Source organism: Salvelinus fontinalis, chromosome 11 (genome assembly GCF_029448725.1).
Source record: "Salvelinus fontinalis isolate EN_2023a chromosome 11, ASM2944872v1, whole genome shotgun sequence".
NCBI classification, from domain to species: Eukaryota; Metazoa; Chordata; class Actinopteri; order Salmoniformes; family Salmonidae; genus Salvelinus; species Salvelinus fontinalis.
The window spans coordinates 15,175,607-15,195,665 of NC_074675.1; the positions used below are offsets into that span (position 1 = coordinate 15,175,607).

At 47.3% G+C, this 20,059-nt stretch overlaps 1 protein-coding gene across 1 annotated transcript in view; it reads left to right on the forward strand.

Moving 5' to 3' along the window:
• Positions 1-20,059, forward strand: part of LOC129866062 (ankyrin repeat and sterile alpha motif domain-containing protein 1B-like) — a 355,742-nt gene that overhangs the window by 203,528 nt on the left and 132,155 nt on the right. Inside the window, exon 14 of the mRNA XM_055939185.1 lies at positions 19,076-19,343. Within this exon, the coding sequence (XP_055795160.1) occupies positions 19,076-19,343 (268 nt within the window). The remainder of the gene's footprint in view (positions 1-19,075; positions 19,344-20,059) is intronic.

Below are 20,059 nucleotides of genomic sequence, written 5' to 3' on the forward strand. Positions count from 1 at the left end.
CCAGGCGGTGTCAGAGGAAGGCCCTGAAAATTGTCAAAGACTCCAGCCACCCTAGTCATAGACTGTTCTCTCTGCTACCGCACGACAAGTGGTACCAGAGCGCCAAGTCTAGATCCAAGAGGCTTCTCAACAACTTCTAACCCCAAGCCATAAGACGCTTGATCATCTAATCAAATGGCCACCTGGACTATTTTCATTCCACCCCTTTTACACCTCTGCTACTCTCTGTTGTCATCTATGCATAGTCACATTAATAAATCTACCTACATGTACATATTACCTCAACGAACCGGTGCCCCCGCACATTGACTCTGTATCGGTTCCCCCCTGTATATAGTCTCACTATTGTTATTTTACTGATGCTCTTTAATTACTTGTTACTTTAATCTCTTATTCTTATCCATGTTTTTTTAAACTGCATTGTTGGTTAGGGGCTCGTAAGTAAGCATTTCACTAAGGTCTTCACATGTTGTATTCGGCGCATGTGACTAATAAAATGTGATTGCTGTCGTTGACTGAAGCCACTCTGTATTCATGGAAGAGAGGGCATCGGAAAGTATTCAGACCCCTTCACTTTTACCACATTTTGTTGCGTTACAGCCTTATTCTAAAATGTATTAAATAAATTTTTCCCTCATCAATGTACACACAATAATACCCCTTAATTACAAAGTGAAAATTGTTTTTTAGAATTTTTTGCAAATGTATTCAAAATAAAAACAGAAATACCTTATTTTCCATATCTATTCAGACCCTTTGCTATGAGACTCGAAATTGAGTTCAGGTGCATCCTGTTTCCATCGATCATCATTGAGATGTTTCTACAACTTGATTGGAGTCCACCTGTGGTCAATTCAACTGATTTGACATGATTTGGAGAGGCACACACCTGTCTATATAAGGTCCACAGTTGACAGTGCATGTCAGAGCAAAAACCAAGCCATGAGGTCGAAGGAATTGACTCTAGAGCTCCGAGACAGGATTGTCAAGGCACAGATCTGGGGAAGGGTACCAAAAAATGTCTGCAGCATTAAAGGTCCCCAAGAACACAGTGGCCTCAATCATTCTTAAATGGGAGAAGTTTGGAACCACCAAGACTCTTCCTAGAGCTGGCCGCCCGCCCAAACTGACCAATCGGGGGGGAAGGGCCATTTGTTAAAAGGCCTAAAGACTCTCAGACCATGAGAAACAAGATTCTCTGGTCTGATGAAACCAAGATTGAACTCTTTGGCCTGAATGCCAAGCGTCTGGAGGAAACCAGGCACCACTCATCAGCTGGCCTATACTATCCCACTGTGAAGCATGGTGGTGGCAGCACACAGCCAAGACAATGCTGTAGTGGCTTTGGGACAAGTCTGTGAATGTCCTTGAGTGGCCCAGCCAGAGCCTGGACTTGAACCCGATCGACCTGAAAATAGCTGTGCAGCGACGCTCCCCATCCAACCTGACAGAGCTTGAGAGGATCTGCAGAGAAGAATGGAAGAAACTCCCCAAATACAGGTGTGCCAAGCTTGTAGCGTCATACCCAAGAAGACTTGAGGCTGTAATCGCTGCCAAAGGTACTTCAACAGAGTACTGCGTTAAAGAGTATGAATCCTTATGTCAAAGTAATATTTAAGTTGGGTTAATAAAAAATAATAAATTAGATAAATGTTGGAAAAACTTGTTTTTGCTTTGTCATGATGGGGTATTGTGTGTAGATTGATGAGGGAAAAAAACAATTGAATCAATTTTAGAATAAGGCTGTAATGTAACAAAATGTGGAGGGGGGGGTTATGTGTGTGATTTGATATAATAAGTGTCTCAGCGTCTCCGTTTTGTCAGTCAAGCAGGCGAACACATGTGCATGCACACACACACCCACACACACAATCACTTTGCCATTTAAAGTTCATGAATCTGTTAGTAGGGAAGTAGACATGGCAGGTAGCCTAGTGGTTAGAGCGTTGGGCCAGTAACCAAAAGGTTGATGGATTGAATCCCTGAGCTGACAAGGTAAAAATCTGTTGTTCTGCCCCTGAACAAGGCAGTTAACCCACTGTTCCTAGGCCGTCATTGTAAATAAGAATTGGTTCTTAACTGACTTGCCTAGTTAAATAAAGGTGAAATAAAACATTTAAAAAAAACATCAATCACTGATCCGCTGGGGTTGTGTTTACAGACCGTGCTGCTCACACACACACACACACACACACACACACACACACACACACACACACACACACACACACACACACACACACACACACACACACACACCATGATCAATGAACTGTGATTATCTCTGTTTGGTTTGGCGGCAGATTGTGTAAGGGAGAGTGGAAAGACAAGAGATAGACGGTGAAAGACTAAGTGCTTTAATGGGACTGAGAGGGAGATTTTGAGGAAGATAGATAGGGGATGAGAGGGAGATAGATAGGGGGTGAGAGGGAGCTGGATAGGGGATGAGAGGGAGCTGGATAGGGGATGAGAGGGAGCTGGATAGGGGATGAGAGGGAGCTGGATAGGGGATGAGAGGGAGCTGGATAGGGGATGAGAGGGAGCTGGATAGGGGATGAGAGGGAGCTGGATGGGGGATGAGAGGGAGCTGGATGGGGGATGAGAGGGAGCTAGATGGGGGATGAGAGGGAGCTAGATGGGGGATGAGAGGGAGCTAGATGGGGGATGAGAGGGAGCTAGATGGGGGATGAGAGGGAGCTAGATGGGGGATGAGAGGGAGCTAGATGGGGGATGAGAGGGAGCTAGATGGGGGATGAGAGGGAGCTAGATGGGGGATGAGAGGGAGCTAGATGGGGGATGAGAGGGAGCTAGATGGGGGATGAGAGGGAGCTAGATGGGGGATGAGAGGGAGCTAGATGGGGGATGAGAGGGAGCTAGATGGGGGATGAGAGGGAGCTAGATGGGGGATGAGAGGGAGCTAGATGGGGGATGAGAGGGAGCTAGATGGGGGATGAGAGGGAGATAGATGGGGGATGAGAGGGAGATAGATGGGGGATGAGAGGGAGATAGATGGGGGATGAGAGGGAGATGGATAGGGGATGAGAGAGATAGTGGATGAGAGGGGAGATGTTGAATGAGAGATAGTGGATGAGAGGGAGATGTGGGGGAGATGGATAGTGGATGAGAGGGAGATGGATAGTGGATGAGAGGGAGATGGATAGTGGATGAGAGGGAAATGTTGATGGAGATGGATAGGGGATGTGAGGGGAGATGTTGAATGAGAGATAGTGGATGAGAGGGAGATGTTGAGGGAGGTAGTGGATGTTGAGAGAGATGTTGCGGGAGATAGTGGATGAGAGGGAGATGTGGAGGGAGATGGATAGTGGATGAGAGGGAGATGTTGAGGGAGATGGATAGTGGATGAGAGGGATATGTTGAGGGAGGTAGTGGATGTTGAGAGAGATGTTGCGGGAGATAGTGGGTGAGAGGGAGATGTGGAGGGAGATGGATAGTGGATGAGAGGGAGATGTTGAGGGAGATGGATAGGGGATGAGAGGGAGATGTTGAATGAGATAGATAGTGGATGAGAGGGGAGATGTTGAATGAGATATATTGGATGAGAGGGAGATGTTGAGGGAGATAGTGGATGAGAGGGAGATGTGGATGGATATAGATAGTGGATGAGAGGGATAGTGGATGAGAGGCATAGTGGATGAGAGGCATAGTGGATGAGAGGGATAGTGGATGAGCGGGATAGTGGATGAGCGGGATAGTGGATGAGAGGGATAGTGGATGAGAGGGATAGTGGATGAGAGGGATAGTGGATGAGAGGGATAGTGGATGAGAGGGATAGTGGATGAGAGGGATAGTGGATGAGAGGGAGATGGATAGTGGATGAGAGGGAGATGGATGGGGGATGAGAGGGAGATGGATGGGGGATGAGAGGGAGATGGATGGGGGATGAGAGGGAGATGGATGGGGGATGAGAGGGAGATGGATGGGGGATGAGAGGGAGATGGATGGGGGATGAGAGGGAGATGGATGGGGGATGAGAGGGAGATGGATGGGGGATGAGAGGGAGATGGATGGGGGATGAGAGGGAGATGGATGGGGATGAGAGGGAGATGGATGGGGGATGAGAGGGAGATGGATGGGGGATGAGAGGGAGATGGATGGGGGATGAGAGGGAGATGGATAGTGGATGAGAGTGAGATGTTGAGGGAATAGATAGTGGGTGAGAGGGAGATAGATAGTGGGTGAGTGGGAGATAGATAGTGGGTGAGAGGGTGATAGATAGTGGGTGAGAGGGAGATAGATAGTGGGTGAGAGGGAGATAGATAGTGGGTGAGAGGGAGATAGATAGTGGGTGAGAGGGAGATGGATAGTGGGTGAGAGGGAGATGGATAGTGGGTGAGAGGGAGATGGATAGTGGGTGAGAGGGAGATGGATAGTGGGTGAGAGGGAGATGGATAGTGGGTGAGAGGGAGATGGATAGTGGGTGAGAGGGAGATGGATAGTGGGTGAGAGGGAGATGGATAGTGGATGAGAGGGAGATGGATAGTGGATGAGAGGGAGATGGATAGTGGATGAGAGGGAGATGGATAGTGGATGAGAGGGAGATGGATAGTGGATGAGAGGGAGATGGATAGTGGATGAGAGGGAGATGGATAGTGGATGAGATGGATAGTGGATGAGATGGATAGTGGATGAGATGGATAGTGGATGAGATGGATAGTGGATGAGATGGATAGTGGATGAGATGGATAGTGGATGAGATGGATAGTGGATGAGATGGATAGTGGATAGTGGGTGAGAGGGAGATGGATAGTGGGTGAGAGGGAGATGGATAGTGGGTGAGAGGGAGATGGATAGTGGGTGAGAGGGAGATGGATAGTGGATGAGAGTGAGATGTTGAGGGAATAGATAGTGGGTGAGAGGGAGATAGATAGTGGGTGAGAGGGAGATAGATTGTGGGTGAGAGGGAGATAGATTGTGGGTGAGAGGGAGATAGATTGTGGGTGAGAGGGAGATAGATTGTGGGTGAGAGGGAGATAGATTGTGGGTGAGAGGGAGATAGATTGTGGGTGAGAGGGAGATAGATTGTGGGTGAGAGGGAGATAGATAGTGCGTGAGAGGGAGATAGATAGTGGGTGAGAGGGAGATAGATAGTGGGTGAGAGGGAGATAGATAGTGGGTGAGAGGGAGATGGATAGTGGGTGAGAGGGAGATGGATAGTGGGTGAGAGGGAGATGGATAGTGGGTGAGAGGGAGATGGATAGTGGGTGAGAGGGAGATGGATAGTGGGTGAGAGGGAGATGGATAGTGGGTGAGAGGGAGATGGATAGTGAGTGAGAGGGAGATGGATAGTGGATGAGATGGATAGTGGGTGAGATGGATAGTGGGTGAGATGGATAGTGGGTGAGATGGATAGTGGGTGAGAGGGAGATGGATAGTGGGTGAGAGGGAGATGGATAGTGGGTGAGAGGGAGATGGATAGTGGGTGAGAGGGAGATGTTGAGGGAATAGATAGTGGGTGAGAGGGAGATAGATAGTGGGTGAGAGGGAGATAGATAGTGGGTGAGAGGGAGATAGATTGTGGGTGAGAGGGAGATAGATAGTGGGTGAGAGGGAGATAGATAGTGGGTGAGAGGGAGATAGATAGTGGGTGAGAGGGAGATAGATAGTGGGTGAGAGGGAGATAGATAGTGGGTGAGAGGGAGATAGATAGTGGGTGAGAGGGAGATAGATAGTGGGTGAGAGGGAGATGGATAGTGGGTGAGAGGGAGATGGATAGTGGGTGAGAGGGAGATGGATAGTGGGTGAGAGGGAGATGGATAGTGGGTGAGAGGGAGATGGATAGTGGGTGAGAGGGAGATGGATAGTGGGTGAGAGGGAGATGGATAGTGGGTGAGAGGGAGATGGATAGTGGATGAGATGGATAGTGGATGAGATGGATAGTCGATGAGATGGATAGTGGATGAGATGGATAGTGGATGAGATGGATAGTGGATGAGATGGATAGTGGATGAGATGGATAGTGGATGAGATGGATAGTGGATGAGATGGATAGTGAGTGAGAGGGAGATGGATAGTGGGTGAGAGGGAGATGGATAGTGGGTGAGAGGGAGATGGATAGTGGATGAGAGGGAGATGGATAGTGGATGAGAGTGAGATGTTGAGGGAATAGATAGTGGGTGAGAGGGAGATAGATAGTGGGTGAGAGGGAGATGGATAGTGGATGAGATGGATAGTGGATGAGATGGATAGTCGATGAGATGGATAGTGGATGAGATGGATAGTGGATGAGATGGATAGTGGATGAGATGGATAGTGGATGAGATGGATAGTGGATGAGATGGATAGTGGGTGAGAGGGAGATGGATAGTGGGTGAGAGGGAGATGGATAGTGGGTGAGAGGGAGATGGATAGTGGATGAGAGGGAGATGGATAGTGGATGAGAGTGAGATGTTGAGGGAATAGATAGTGGGTGAGAGGGAGATAGATAGTGGGTGAGAGGGAGATAGATTGTGGGTGAGAGGGAGATAGATTGTGGGTGAGAGGGAGATAGATTGTGGGTGAGAGGGAGATAGATAGTGCGTGAGAGGGAGATAGATAGTGGGTGAGAGGGAGATAGATAGTGGGTGAGAGGGAGATAGATAGTGGGTGAGAGGGAGATAGATAGTGGGTGAGAGGGAGATGGATAGTGGGTGAGAGGGAGATGGATAGTGGGTGAGAGGGAGATGGATAGTGGGTGAGAGGGAGATGGATAGTGGGTGAGAGGGAGATGGATAGTGAGTGAGAGGGAGATGGATAGTGGGTGAGAGGGAGATGGATAGTGGGTGAGAGGGAGATGGATAGTGGGTGAGAGGGAGATGGATAGTGGGTGAGAGGGAGATGGATAGTGGGTGAGAGGGAGATGGATAGTGGGTGAGAGGGAGATGGATAGTGGGTGAGAGGGAGATGGATAGTGGATGAGATGGATAGTGGATGAGATGGATAGTGGATGAGATGGATAGTGGATGAGATGGATAGTGGATGAGATGGATAGTGGATGAGATGGATAGTGGATGAGATGGATAGTGGATGAGATGGATAGTGGATGAGATGGATAGTGGGTGAGATGGATATGGATAGTGGGTGAGAGGGAGATGGATAGTGGGTGAGAGGGAGATGGATAGTGGGTGAGAGGGAGATGGATAGTGGGTGAGAGGGAGATGGATAGTGGGTGAGAGGGAGATGGATAGTGGGTGAGAGGGAGATGGATAGTGGGTGAGAGGGAGATGGATAGTGGGTGAGAGGGAGATGGATAGTGGGTGAGAGGGAGATGGATAGTGGGTGAGAGGGAGATGGATAGTGGGTGAGAGGGAGATGGATAGTGGGTGAGAGGGAGATGGATAGTGGGTGAGAGGGAGATGGATAGTGGGTGAGAGGGAGATGGATAGTGGGTGAGAGGGAGATGGATAGTGGGTGAGAGGGAGATGGATAGTGGGTGAGAGGGAGATGGATAGTGGGTGAGCGGGAGATCTATAGTGGGTGAGCGGGAGATCTATAGTGGGTGAGCGGGAGATGGATAGTGGGTGAGCGGGAGATGGATAGTGGGTGAGCGGGAGATGGATAGTGGGTGAGCGGGAGATGGATAGTGGGTGAGCGGGAGATGGATAGTGGGTGAGCGGGAGATGGATAGTGGGTGAGCGGGAGATGGATAGTGGGTGAGCGGGAGATGGATAGTGGGTGAGCGGGAGATGGATAGTGGGTGAGCGGGAGATGGATAGTGGGTGAGCGGGAGATGGATAGTGGGTGAGCGGGAGATGGATAGTGGGTGAGAGGGAGATGGATAGTGGGTGAGAGGGAGATGGATAGTGGGTGAGAGGGAGATGGATAGTGGGTGAGCGGGAGATGGATAGTGGGTGAGCGGGAGATGGATAGTGGGTGAGCGGGAGATGGATAGTGGGTGAGCGGGAGATGGATAGTGGGTGAGCGGGAGATGGATAGTGGGTGAGCGGGAGATGGATAGTGGGTGAGCGGGAGATGGATAGTGGGTGAGCGGGAGATGGATAGTGGGTGAGCGGGAGATGGATAGTGGGTGAGCGGGAGATGGATAGTGGGTGAGCGGGAGATGGATAGTGGGTGAGCGGGAGATGGATAGTGGATGAGAGGGAGATGGATAGTGGATGAGAGGGAGATGGATAGTGGATGAGAGGGAGAGAGGGCAATGGAGTTTCAGTGAGAGAGAGAATTAGAGGAAAAAAATAATTAAGTAAAGAGAAGTTGCAAGGGAGGCAGCGTGACTGACAGAGAGAAAGTGAAAGAGAAAGATGGAGAGTAAGAGTGACAGGGAGAGCGAGAGTTATAGAGAGCGGCAGAGTGAGAGAGGATAGTGGAGTGACCTTCTGCCAGGTACTTACTAACGAGCCGACAGGGAACGTCTCCGCCCTGCCATTACCCAGGTCACTTCACTCCTAGTACCGGCCAATCAGCAGACAGACCTGCCTCTGCCCCTTGTCCCTTTAGAACATTGGAGCTGAAACACACTGCTGTCTACTGTCTCAGCTAGAACTGACTGGTAATAGGCACCATTTTAGATTGTGTAACTGTGAGAAAGACTTCTGATTTTGCTAAACTAGTTTTCATAATTGGTGGGTGTGGGTGTGTGCGGGTGGGGAGTCTGACTGATTAAGGTTTTGATTTCACACCCATTAGGGTGTCAAAGGCCCTGGGGCGTTGAGACTGTACAACGCTGCTGAAACATCCAGGCTAACGTTAACCAATTGTATGCTACCTCCAACACACACAGAGACTGGTCCAGGCGCTAGCGAATGCTAACTCCAATGCTCAGACTGGTCCAGGCTAACACGCTAACCAACGCTAACTCCACCACTCACAGACACTGGTCCAGGCTAAAGTGCTAACGAATGCTAACTCCAATGCTCAGACTGGTCCATGCTAAGGTGCTAACCAACGCTACCTTCACCACTCACCGACACTTTCCCAGGCTAATGCTAACCAACACTAAGTCCACCACACTCTCTCTCCTCCGCTGTTCAGGAATTCACTTTGCATATCCCCCTTCATATCTGATTGGAACAGACATGGCTCAATGACAGCTGACCTATCCTGTCAGAGTGCTGTGAGTTGTGAGTGAATCCCGATGCCCCTGAATAGGTGTGTCCTGTTGGGGCCCAGATAATAAATGCAATTTTGTATGTCTGTATGTGTGAGTTTATGCATGTGTGGTAATGTACTTGTCCTCTTGCTCAGTTGTGCACCGGGGACTCCCACTCCTCTTTCTATTCTGGTTAGAGCCAGTTTGCGCTGTTCTGTGAAGGGAGTAGTAAACAGCGTTGTATGAGATCTTCAGTTTCTTGTCAATTTCTCACATGGAATAGCCTTCATTTCTCAGAACAAGAATAGACTGACGAGTTTCAGAAGAAAGTCCTTTGTTTCAGGCCAATAATAGTGTTATACATTATTTATGAATGTCTGCCTCAGCTCTGCCACTCTTCATATTTTCAAGCATAGTTGCGGCTGTTCATGTTATGGGTATGCTTGTAATCGTTAAGGACTGGGGAGTTGTCCAGATGAAACATTTACAAATGGAGCTAAGCACAGGCAAAATCCTAGAGGAAAACCTGTTTCAGTCTGCTTTCCACCATACACTGAGCTATTAATTCACCTTTCAGCAGGACAGTAACCTAAAATGCAAGGCCAACTTTCCACTGGAGTTGCTTACCAAGAAGACAGTGAATGTTCCTGAATGGCCGAGTTACACATGTTGACCTAAGTCTGCTGAAAATCTATGGCAAGACCTGAAAATGGTTGTCTAGCAATGATCAGCAACCACTTTGACAGAGATTGAAGAATGTTGAAAAGAATAATGGGCAAATGTAGCAAAATCCAGGTGTGGAAAGCTCTTAGAGACTTACCCAGAAAGACTCACGGCTGTAATCGCTGCCAAAGGTGCTTCTACCAAGTATTGACTCGGGTGTGAGTATTTCTCTAAATCAGATATTTATGTATTTCATTTTCAATACATTTGCTAAAATATCAAAAAACATGTTTTCATTATGTGCTATTGTGTGTAGATGGATGAATAAATACAGTATGTCATCTATTTTGAATTCCGGCTGTAACACAACAAAATGTGGAATAAGTGAAGGGGTATGAATACTTTCCGAATGCACTGTATATTGTAATGTTCTGGTTACTGCCTTTTGCTGTGTCGCTGTGTTGCTAAGGCAACCCTTTTGGATTTGGAAACTAAATGACTTTAAGCACGCCGAGAGGAAAGGTTATTTAGAAATACACTTTATTAAAGAGAATCAACTTAGAATCAACTCTGTACTTAATTATTGAAATATACTGACAGGACATATAATCATTAGACTAATATCAATGATGATGTTTCCTTCCCCTGATACAACGTTACAAAATGAAGTGTGCGCAAATGGCAATAATGAACATGTCATCAGAATATTATTTTATCTTCCATGTGCTGTTTTCCATTCATTAGTGTAGATTATATCTTTCCACTCCCTCCCCTGTTCCCAGAGAGGCTTCACACACACACACACACACACACACACACACACACACACACACACACACACACACACACACACACACACACACACACACACACACACACACACACACACACACACACACACACACACACACACACACACTTCCAGCTCCATCAATTTACCCTGGAATCTCCCAACCGGCACTAGGCCCAATTAGAATAATGACTATCCATACATTAACCCACAATTCCTCACTCACACCTGGCGTCTGCTGGAAATAATGGGTTTCACCATTGGGCATGACATTAAAAGAATAACACACTGTACACACGTGCGCATACACACACACTAACACACTCTCTCTCACTCTCTCTCACACGCACATATACACTCTCTCTCAATTCAATTCAAGGGGCTTTATTTGCATGGGAAACATATGTTTACATTGCTAAAGCAGGTGAAATGGATCAACATAAGTGAAATGAACAATAAAAAGTGAACAGTAAATATTACACTCACACAAGTTCCAAAATAATAGACATTTCAAATGTCATGTCTATATACAGTGTTGTAACGATGTGAAAATAGTTCAAGTAGAAAAGAGAACATAAATAAACATAAATATGGGTTGTATTTACAATTGTGTTTGTTCTTCTCTGGTTGCCTTTTTCTTGTGGTAACGGGACACGATTCTTCCTGCTGTGATGGCACACTGTCGTTTTTCACCCAATAGATATGGGAGTTTATCAAAATTGGGTTTGTTTTCAAATTCTTTGTGGATCTGTGTGATCTGAGGGAAATACATGTCTCTAATATGGTCATACATTGGGCAGGAGGTTAGGAAGTGCAGCTCAATTACCACCTCATTTTGTGGGCAGTGTGCACATAGCCTGCCTTCTCTTGAGAGCCAGGTCTGCCAACGGCGGCCTTTCTCAATAGCAAGGCTATCCTCACTGAGTCTGTACATAGTCAAAGTTTTCCTTAGTTTTGGGTCAGTCACAGTGGTCAGGTATTCTGCCACTGTGTACTCTCTGTTTAGGGCCAAGTAGCCTTCTAGTTTGCTCAGTTCTCTCAATTCAATTTAAAATCTCTCTCTCTCTCTCTCTGACTCTCACACACACATGCATATACACCTCACTCCGGTGTGAAAAGGGGCTTTGCCTAATGAGCATGTCATTAACACATGCAAGCACACACACATACACAAATACACAACTAAATGAGTGGTTTGTGTCAGGTGGGGGAGATGAATAATAGAAGAGGGAGTGTTGCTCCTACTCCCCCTCTTTCTCATGTTCCCTGAACTGAAACGTCTCCTGGTATTCCATGTGGAACAGTAACTTTACAAAAAAACTGACGTAGAGTGTGTGTTTCTCCGTGATTGTGTGTGCGAGTGTGTGTGTGCTCTGAACAGGCGTGGATTGTTTATTAACCGTCCAATTGTCAGCCATAACATGTTCATTAGCTGGCCTTGCATTGTGAACACTGAGACTCTTGAGAGGTGTGTCTAAGGTCTTAATGAACTGGGAGGGCGGATGGAGATGGAGAGCGAGAGGAAGAGAAGGGGGAAAGAAAGAGGGAGAGAAGTGTAGCATCACCGAGGGCGAGGAGAGGAGTGTAGCATCACCGAGGGAGAGGAGAGAAGTGTAGCATCACAGAGGGAGAGGAGAGAAGTGTAGCATCACAGAGGGAGAGGAGAGAAGTGTAGCATCACAGAGGGAGAGGAGAGAAGTGTAGCATCACAGAGGGAGAGGAGAGAAGTGTAGCATCACAGAGGGAGAGGAGAGAAGTGTAGCATCACAGAGGGAGAGGAGAGAAGTGTAGCATCACCGAGGGAGAGGAGAGAAGTGTAGCATCACCGAGGGAGAGGAGAGAAGTGTAGCATCACCGAGGGAGAGGAGAGAAGTGTAGCATCACCGAGGGAGAGGAGAGAAGTGTAGCATCACAGAGGGAGAGGAGAGAAGTGTAGCATCACAGAGGGAGAGGAGAGAAGTGTAGCATCACCGAGGGAGAGGAGAGAAGTGTAGCATCACCGAGGGAGAGGAGAGAAGTGTAGGATCACAGAGGGAGAGGAGAGGAGTGTAGCATCACAGAGGGAGAGGAGAGAAGTGTAGCATCACAGAGGGAGAGGAGAGAAGTGTAGCATCACAGAGGGAGAGGAGAGAAGTGTAGCATCACAGAGGGAGAGGAGAGAAGTGTAGCATCACCGAGGGAGAGGAGAGAAGTGTAGGATCACCGAGGGAGAGGAGAGAAGTGTAGGATCACCGAGGGAGAGGAGAGAAGTGTAGGATCACAGAGGGAGAGGAGAGGAGTGTAGCATCACAGAGGGAGAGGAGAGAAGTGTAGCATCACAGAGGGAGAGGAGAGAAGTGTAGCATCACAGAGGGAGAGGAGAGAAGTGTAGCATCACAGAGGGAGAGGAGAGAAGTGTAGCATCACAGAGGGAGAGGAGAGAAGTGTAGCATCACAGAGGGAGAGGAGAGAAGTGTAGCATCACAGAGGGAGAGGAGAGAAGTGTAGCATCACAGAGGGAGAGGAGAGGAGTGTAGCATCACAGAGGGAGAGGAGAGAAGTGTAGCATCACAGAGGGAGAGGAGAGAAGTGTAGCATCACCGAGGGAGAGGAGAGAAGTGTAGCATCACCGAGGGAGAGGAGAGAAGTGTAGCATCACAGAGGGAGAGGAGAGAAGTGTAGCATCACAGAGGGAGAGGAGAGAAGTGTAGCATCACCGAGGGAGAGGAGAGGAGTGTAGCATCACAGAGGGAGAGGAGAGGAGTGTAGCATCACAGAGGGAGAGGAGAGGAGTGTAGCATCACAGAGGGAGAGGAGAGAAGTGTAGCATCACAGAGGGAGAGGAGAGAAGTGTAGCATCACAGAGGGAGAGGAGAGAAGTGTAGCATCACCGAGGGAGAGGAGAGAAGTGTAGGATCACAGAGGGAGAGGAGAGGAGTGTAGCATCACAGAGGGAGAGGAGAGGAGTGTAGCATCACAGAGGGAGAGGAGAGAAGTGTAGCATCACAGAGGGAGAGGAGAGAAGTGTAGCATCACAGAGGGAGAGGAGAGAAGTGTAGCATCACCGAGGGAGAGGAGAGAAGTGTAGGATCACCGAGGGAGAGGAGAGAAGTGTAGGATCACCGAGGGAGAGGAGAGGAGTGTAGCATCACCGAGGGAGAGGAGAGAAGTGTAGCATCACAGAGGGAGAGGAGAGAAGTGTAGCATCACAGAGGGAGAGGAGAGAAGTGTAGCATCACAGAGGGAGAGGAGAGAAGTGTAGCATCACAGAGGGAGAGGAGAGAAGTGTAGCATCACAGAGGGAGAGGAGAGAAGTGTAGCATCACAGAGGGAGAGGAGAGAAGTGTAGCATCACAGAGGGAGAGGAGAGAAGTGTAGCATCACCGAGGGAGAGGAGAGAAGTGTAGCATCACAGAGGGAGAGGAGAGAAGTGTAGCATCACAGAGGGAGAGGAGAGGAAAAATATATAATGTGAGGAGGAATGTTGATGAATACAGTCATTATGATGAGGATTACATACACAAGGAGAGAGACACACATTCACCTACTTTGTACTCCTATGTTGTGTTCACTTATTCAAAATACGGGGCAGACCTGGCTCCTGCTCAACAGCTGGTGAATCTCCAGACCTTCAATCTTCATTGGCCGTGTCTTGAGGGCTCATACACTGGTACAAATACCAGAAATATGTCAAATATGTAGTGCCGTGAATAAGTATTTGCCCCATTTCACTCAGTAACGGGTTGTGCCATCTTTCACTGCAATGACTCCAACCAAACGCTTCCTGTAGTTGTTGATCAGTCTCTCACGTCGCTGTGGAGGAATTTTGGCCCACTCTTCCATGCAGAGCTGCTGTAACTCAGCGACATTTGTGGGTTTTCAAGCATGAACTGCTCAAATAAAATACAATTTTACTTTATTTGTCAGATGTACACCTTACTGTGAAATGCTTACTTACAAGCCCTTAACCAACAGTGCAGTTCAAGAAGAGTTAAGAAAATATTTACCAAATAAACGAAAGTAAAAAATTCTATACAGGGGGTACTGGTACCGAGTCGGTGTGCGGGGATAGATCAAGTTAGAGGTCATTTGTACATGTAGGTAGGGGTGAAGTGACTATGCATAGATAATAAACAGCGAGTAGCAGCAGTGTACAATACAAATGGGAGGGGGGGGGGGGGGGTCAATGTAATTGTCCAGTGGCCATTTGATTAGTTGTTCAGCAGTCTTATGGCTTGGGGGGTAGAAGCTGTTAATAAGGAGCCTTTTGGTCCTAGACTTGGCGCTCCAGGACCGTTTGCCGTGCTGTAGCAGGGGAAACAGTCTATGACTTGGGTGACTGGAAACTTTGACAATTTTATGGGTTTTCCTCTGACACCGCCTATTATATAGGTCCCGGATTGCAAGAAGCTTAGCCCCAGTGATGTACTGGGCCATACGCACTACCCTCTGTAGTGCCTAACGGTCTGATGCCGAGTAGTTGCCATTCCAGTCGGTGATGCAACCGGTCAGGATGCCCTCGATGGTGCAGCTGTAGAACCTTTTGAGGATCTGGGGACCCATGCCAAATCTTTTCAGTCTCCTGATGGGGAAAAGGTTTTGTCATGCCCTCTTCAAGACTGTCTTGGTGTTTTTGGACCATGATCGATCGTTGATGATGTGGACACCAAGGAACTTGAAACTCTCAACCTGCTCCACTACAGCCCCGTTGATGTTAATGGGGGCCTGTTAGGTCCACCTTTTCCTGTAGTCTACAATCAGGAAGTCCAGGATCCAGTTGCAGAGGGAGGTGTTTCGTCCCAGGGTCCTTAGCTTAGTGATGAGCTTTGTGGGCACTAGGGTGTTGAATGCAGAGCTGTAGTCAATGAACAGCATTCTCACATAGTATTCCTTTTGTCCAGGTGGGAAAGGACAGTGTGGAGTGCGATTGAGATTGCGTCATCTGTGAATCTGTTGGGGCAGTATGCGAATTGGAGTGTTTTTTTTTATTTTTTATTATTTTACCTTTATTTAACTAGGCAAGTCAGTTAAGAACAAATTCTTATTTTCAATGACGGCCTAGGAACAGTGGGTTAACTGCCTGTTCAGGGGCAGAACGACAGATTTGTACCTTGTCAGCTCGGGGATTTGAACTTGCAACCTTTCGGTTACTAGTCCAACGCTCTAACCACTAGGCTACCCTGCCGCCCCAGGGTAGCCGGGTCTAGGGTATCCGGGAAGATGCTGTTGATGTGAGCCATGACCAGCCTTTCAAAGCATTTCATGTCTTCCGACATGAGTGCTACGGGGCGGTAATCCTTTGGGCAGGTTACCTGCTCTCGTGCATGCTTCAGTGTTGCTTGCCTCGAAGCGAGCATAAAAGGCATTTAGCTAGTCTGGTAGGCTCACGTCAATAGGCAGCTCGCGTCTGGGGTTCCCTTTGTAGTCCGTAATAGTTTTCAACCCCTGCCACATCCGACGAGCATCAGAGCCGGTGTAGTAGGAGTCAATCTTAATCTTGTTTGATGGTTCGTCTGAGGGCATAGTGGGATTTCTTATAAGAGTCTGGATTAGTCTCCCGCTCCTTGAAAGTGGAGCTCTACCATTTAGCTCGATGCGGATGTTGCCTGTAATCCATAGCTTCTGGCTGGGATATGTACGTACAGTCACTGTGGGGACGACGTCATTGATGCACTTATTGATGAAGCCGATGACTGAGGTGGTATACTCCTCAATGCCATTGGATGAATCCCGGAACATATTCCATTCTGTGCTAGCAAAACAGTCCTGTAGCGTAGCATCCGCGTCATCTGACCACTTCCGTATTGAGAGAGTTTCTAGTACTTCCAACTTTAGTTGTTGCTTGTAAGCAGGAATCAGGAGGATAGAATTATGGTCAGATTTGCCAAATGGAGAGCAGGGGAGAGCTTTGTTTGCACCTCTGTGTGGAGTAAAGGTGGTATAGAGTTTTTTTTCCCCTCATCTGGTTATACATTATACAACATTTTTGTAAAACTGATTTAAGTTTGCCTGCATTAAAGTCCCCGGCCACTAGGAGCACCGCTTCTGGTTGAGCATTTTCTTGTTTGCTTATGGCTTTATAGAGTTGGTTGAGTGCGATCTTAGTGCCAGCGTTGGTCTGTGGTGGTAAATAGACGGCTACGAATAATATAGATGAGAACTCTCTTAGTAAATAGTGTGGTCTACAGCTTGTCATAAGGTACTCTACCTCAGGCGAGCAATACCTCGAGACTTCTTTAATATTAGACATCGTGCACCAGCTGTTATTGACAAAAAGACACACACCCCCACCCCTCGTCTTACCAGACGTAGCTTCTCTGTTCTGTCGGAGCATTGAAAAACCCTCCAGCTCTATATTATCCGTGTCGTCGTTCAGCCACGACTCGGTGTAACATAAGATATTACAGTTTTTTACAGGATAACCGTAATCGTAGATCATGATTTTATTTTCCATGTTAGCAAGTAGAATTGATGGCAGTGGGAGTTTACTCGCTCGCATACGGATTCTCAAAGGCAGCCTGATCTGCATCCTCTTTTCCTCCGTCTTTTCTTCGCGCAAATGACGGGGATCTGGGCCTTTTCCCGGAAGAGCAGTATTTCTTTCTCGTTGGACTTGTTAAAGGAAAAAGCTTCTTCCAGTTCATGGTGAGTCATCCCAGTTCTGATGTCCAGAAGTTATTTTCGGTCATAAGAGACGGATCAGCAACATTATGTACAAAATAAGTTTTAAAATAAGTTACAAACAACGCAAAAAAGTGAACAGAATTGCTCAATTGGTTACCGGCATGTAAAACGTCAGCCATCCTCTTCGGCGCCATCACATTATGCTCATTTCAAGTCCTGTCACAACCTCTCAATTGGGATTAGGTCTGGACTTTGACTAGGCCATTCCGAAACTTCAAATGTGTTTCTTTTTAGCCATTTTCATGTAGACTTGATTGTTTGTTTTGTATCATTGTCTTGCTGCATGACCCAGCTGCTCTTCAGCTTCAGCTCACAGACAGATGGCCTGACATTCTCCTGTAGAATTCTCCGATACACAGCAGAATTCATGGTTCTTTCTATTAAAGCAAGTGGTCCAGGTCCTGAGGCAGCAAAGCCACCCCAAACCATCACACTACCACCACCATGCTTGACCGTTGGTATGAGGTTCTTACTGTGGAATGCAGTGTTTGGTTTTCACCAGGCATAATTGGACCCATGTTGCCCAAAAGGTTATCCTTTTGAATCATCTGTCCATAGAACATTTTTCCAAGAGTATTGATGATCATCCAAGTGCTTCCGGGTACTTTTTGGCAAACTTGAGTCAACTTTTTAGATGACATGGGTTTTTTGTAAAGTCAGGTTCCCTTAATCTAATAATATGTTTTAGTTGAAGATCAGATGACATTCAGTATCAAAAATAGAGAAAATCAGAAAGGTGGCAAATACTTTTTCACGGCACTGTACATTCTGTCAGCATCTCCCTATGTATTACCATGCTACCTGACACTGCTCCTCTCACTGTACTCTGACTATTCCCTATTGGCCTGACAATTCCCTATTGGTGAAACTATCTCATTCCCTATTGGCCCTGTACGCCGCATGTCACTCTGATCACTTCTAGTTGATGTATTGCACCCTAACTCTCTATAGGATAGTGATGCTTCTGTTGTATTCCCCTTTGGCCTACTGTCCACTGGTAGAAAGGGATGTCTTTGGAAGAGTGGAAGATTACTTTTTATTTTTACTTCACCTTTACTGTTCTCTCCTATCGTTCTTTCTCTCTCTCCATCTATATCCACCTTTTTATACATCGCTATCTTTCTCTCTCCCCTTCTCTCCCTGTCAACCTCTCTACCTGTCTCTCTGTCTATGTGTCACTGTCCCAGAACCTTTAGTCCCCTGATGTGGCGTTGTCTTAACAACCTGCCACATCGACCCCTTCCTCTTACTCTCAATACGAAAACCTTGAGTTCTTGCAGACACACTGGCCTGCGTTTTTGTGTGTAAGATGTGTGTGAACAGTAATCTACAGCAGCAGTAGTTATTCTACTGGCTGTAAATGGTGTGTAAAGTGTCTATCTATGTCTGCATTACAGCTTTCACTCTCTCACTACACTTGTTTTCCGTCTCTGGAATTCCACGTGTGTGTGTGTGTGTGTGTGTGTGTGTGTGTGTGTGTGTGTGTGTGTGTGTGTGTGTGTGTGTGTGTGTGTGTGTGTGTGTGTGTGTGTGTGTAGGTGTTGTACAGTTATCGTGAAGTCATGCAAACACTCTTTGAAATATAACTAGAATGCGCGCGTGCACACACACAGGCTAATGAGTGTGTCATGAGAGTTCTGGACTTGTGAGAGGAAGTGGAGATAATCCTTACTTAATAATTCCTGTGTTCTTTTCCAAGAGTCCTGCTCCTCCAGTGCACAGCTCACGGGGTACTTTCACATATCCCTCTATATTGAACAAAAAACATACTGGAATTCTCAGCGTCACTCCAGTGAATTGCAGCACGGTACTGAATTCTTATGTGGCAAAAGTTACACACACAATCACAATGCTTAGCCACATCTGCTAACATTGCCTTTGTTCTCCTCTCTCGCGCTCTCCATCTCTCCCTCCAGCCCAAACAGCGGACCTCCCTCTCCTCCTCCCTGGATGTCCAGAACCAGAGGCCAGTCAACCACAGCTGTGATCCCTCCGAGGTGAGCTCGTCCCTGGGCTACGCCAGCATCAGCACCAGCCCCCCTGCCAGCCCGCCAGTCAGCCCCAACCAGGACTTGCCCGGCTCCAACGACGACTGCCCCCTCACAGGTACCCAGGGACAGATTTTGGACATAGCACGACTTGTAGAGAACGAGGGATCATGCCAGGTCCATTTATATAGCTTTTGTAGCTTTTAATTGGACAAATACTGGAAACAGCCAATTAGCCCCTATGAAATTGTCTTTTCCCTAGAGATTTTCACTCTTTTTGGGAATTTTTATCCATCGTCTTCCTTCCTCTTCCCTTTGCGTGTAGTGGATCTGGAAGTTTCCATCTGGACACAGTTTTCTAGTCTTTATTTCACTTTCCTCCGCATTTTACCTCTAAGCTTTTTTCTCTTTTTCTCTCTGGTGTCCTCATTCACGGAGAGCTTGAAGGGCGAGGGAGGGATGACACCTCGGCGATAGATTGATTCTGTCTGGCTTTTGTGACACCTGAAATCAGCCAGAGGTAACTCAGCTGTCGATAAGGTCTGGATCAGTGCCGTTCTTCATCCAACATTATTCTCTGGTCCTTCCACCTTACATGGGTGTCATCCAAAGTCAAACCGACCTCTACCCTCTATCCACCTCTTGTAGATGTTCTTGTAGATCTGAGAGGAATGGAAAGATGTAACGTAAGAAATATTGAACCAACCTCACCTTGCCCTCCAACTGGTGTGTATGTAATGTTATTGTTTAGACCTGTCCAGTCATTTCAGATCTACTGTACACAAACAGTGTTGTGCTGCCTGCGTGTGTGTGTGTGTGTGTGTGTGTGTGTGTGTGTGTGTGTGTGTGTGTGTGTGTGTGTGTGTGTGTGTGTGTGTGTGTGTGTGTGTGTGTGTGTGTGTGTGTGTGTGT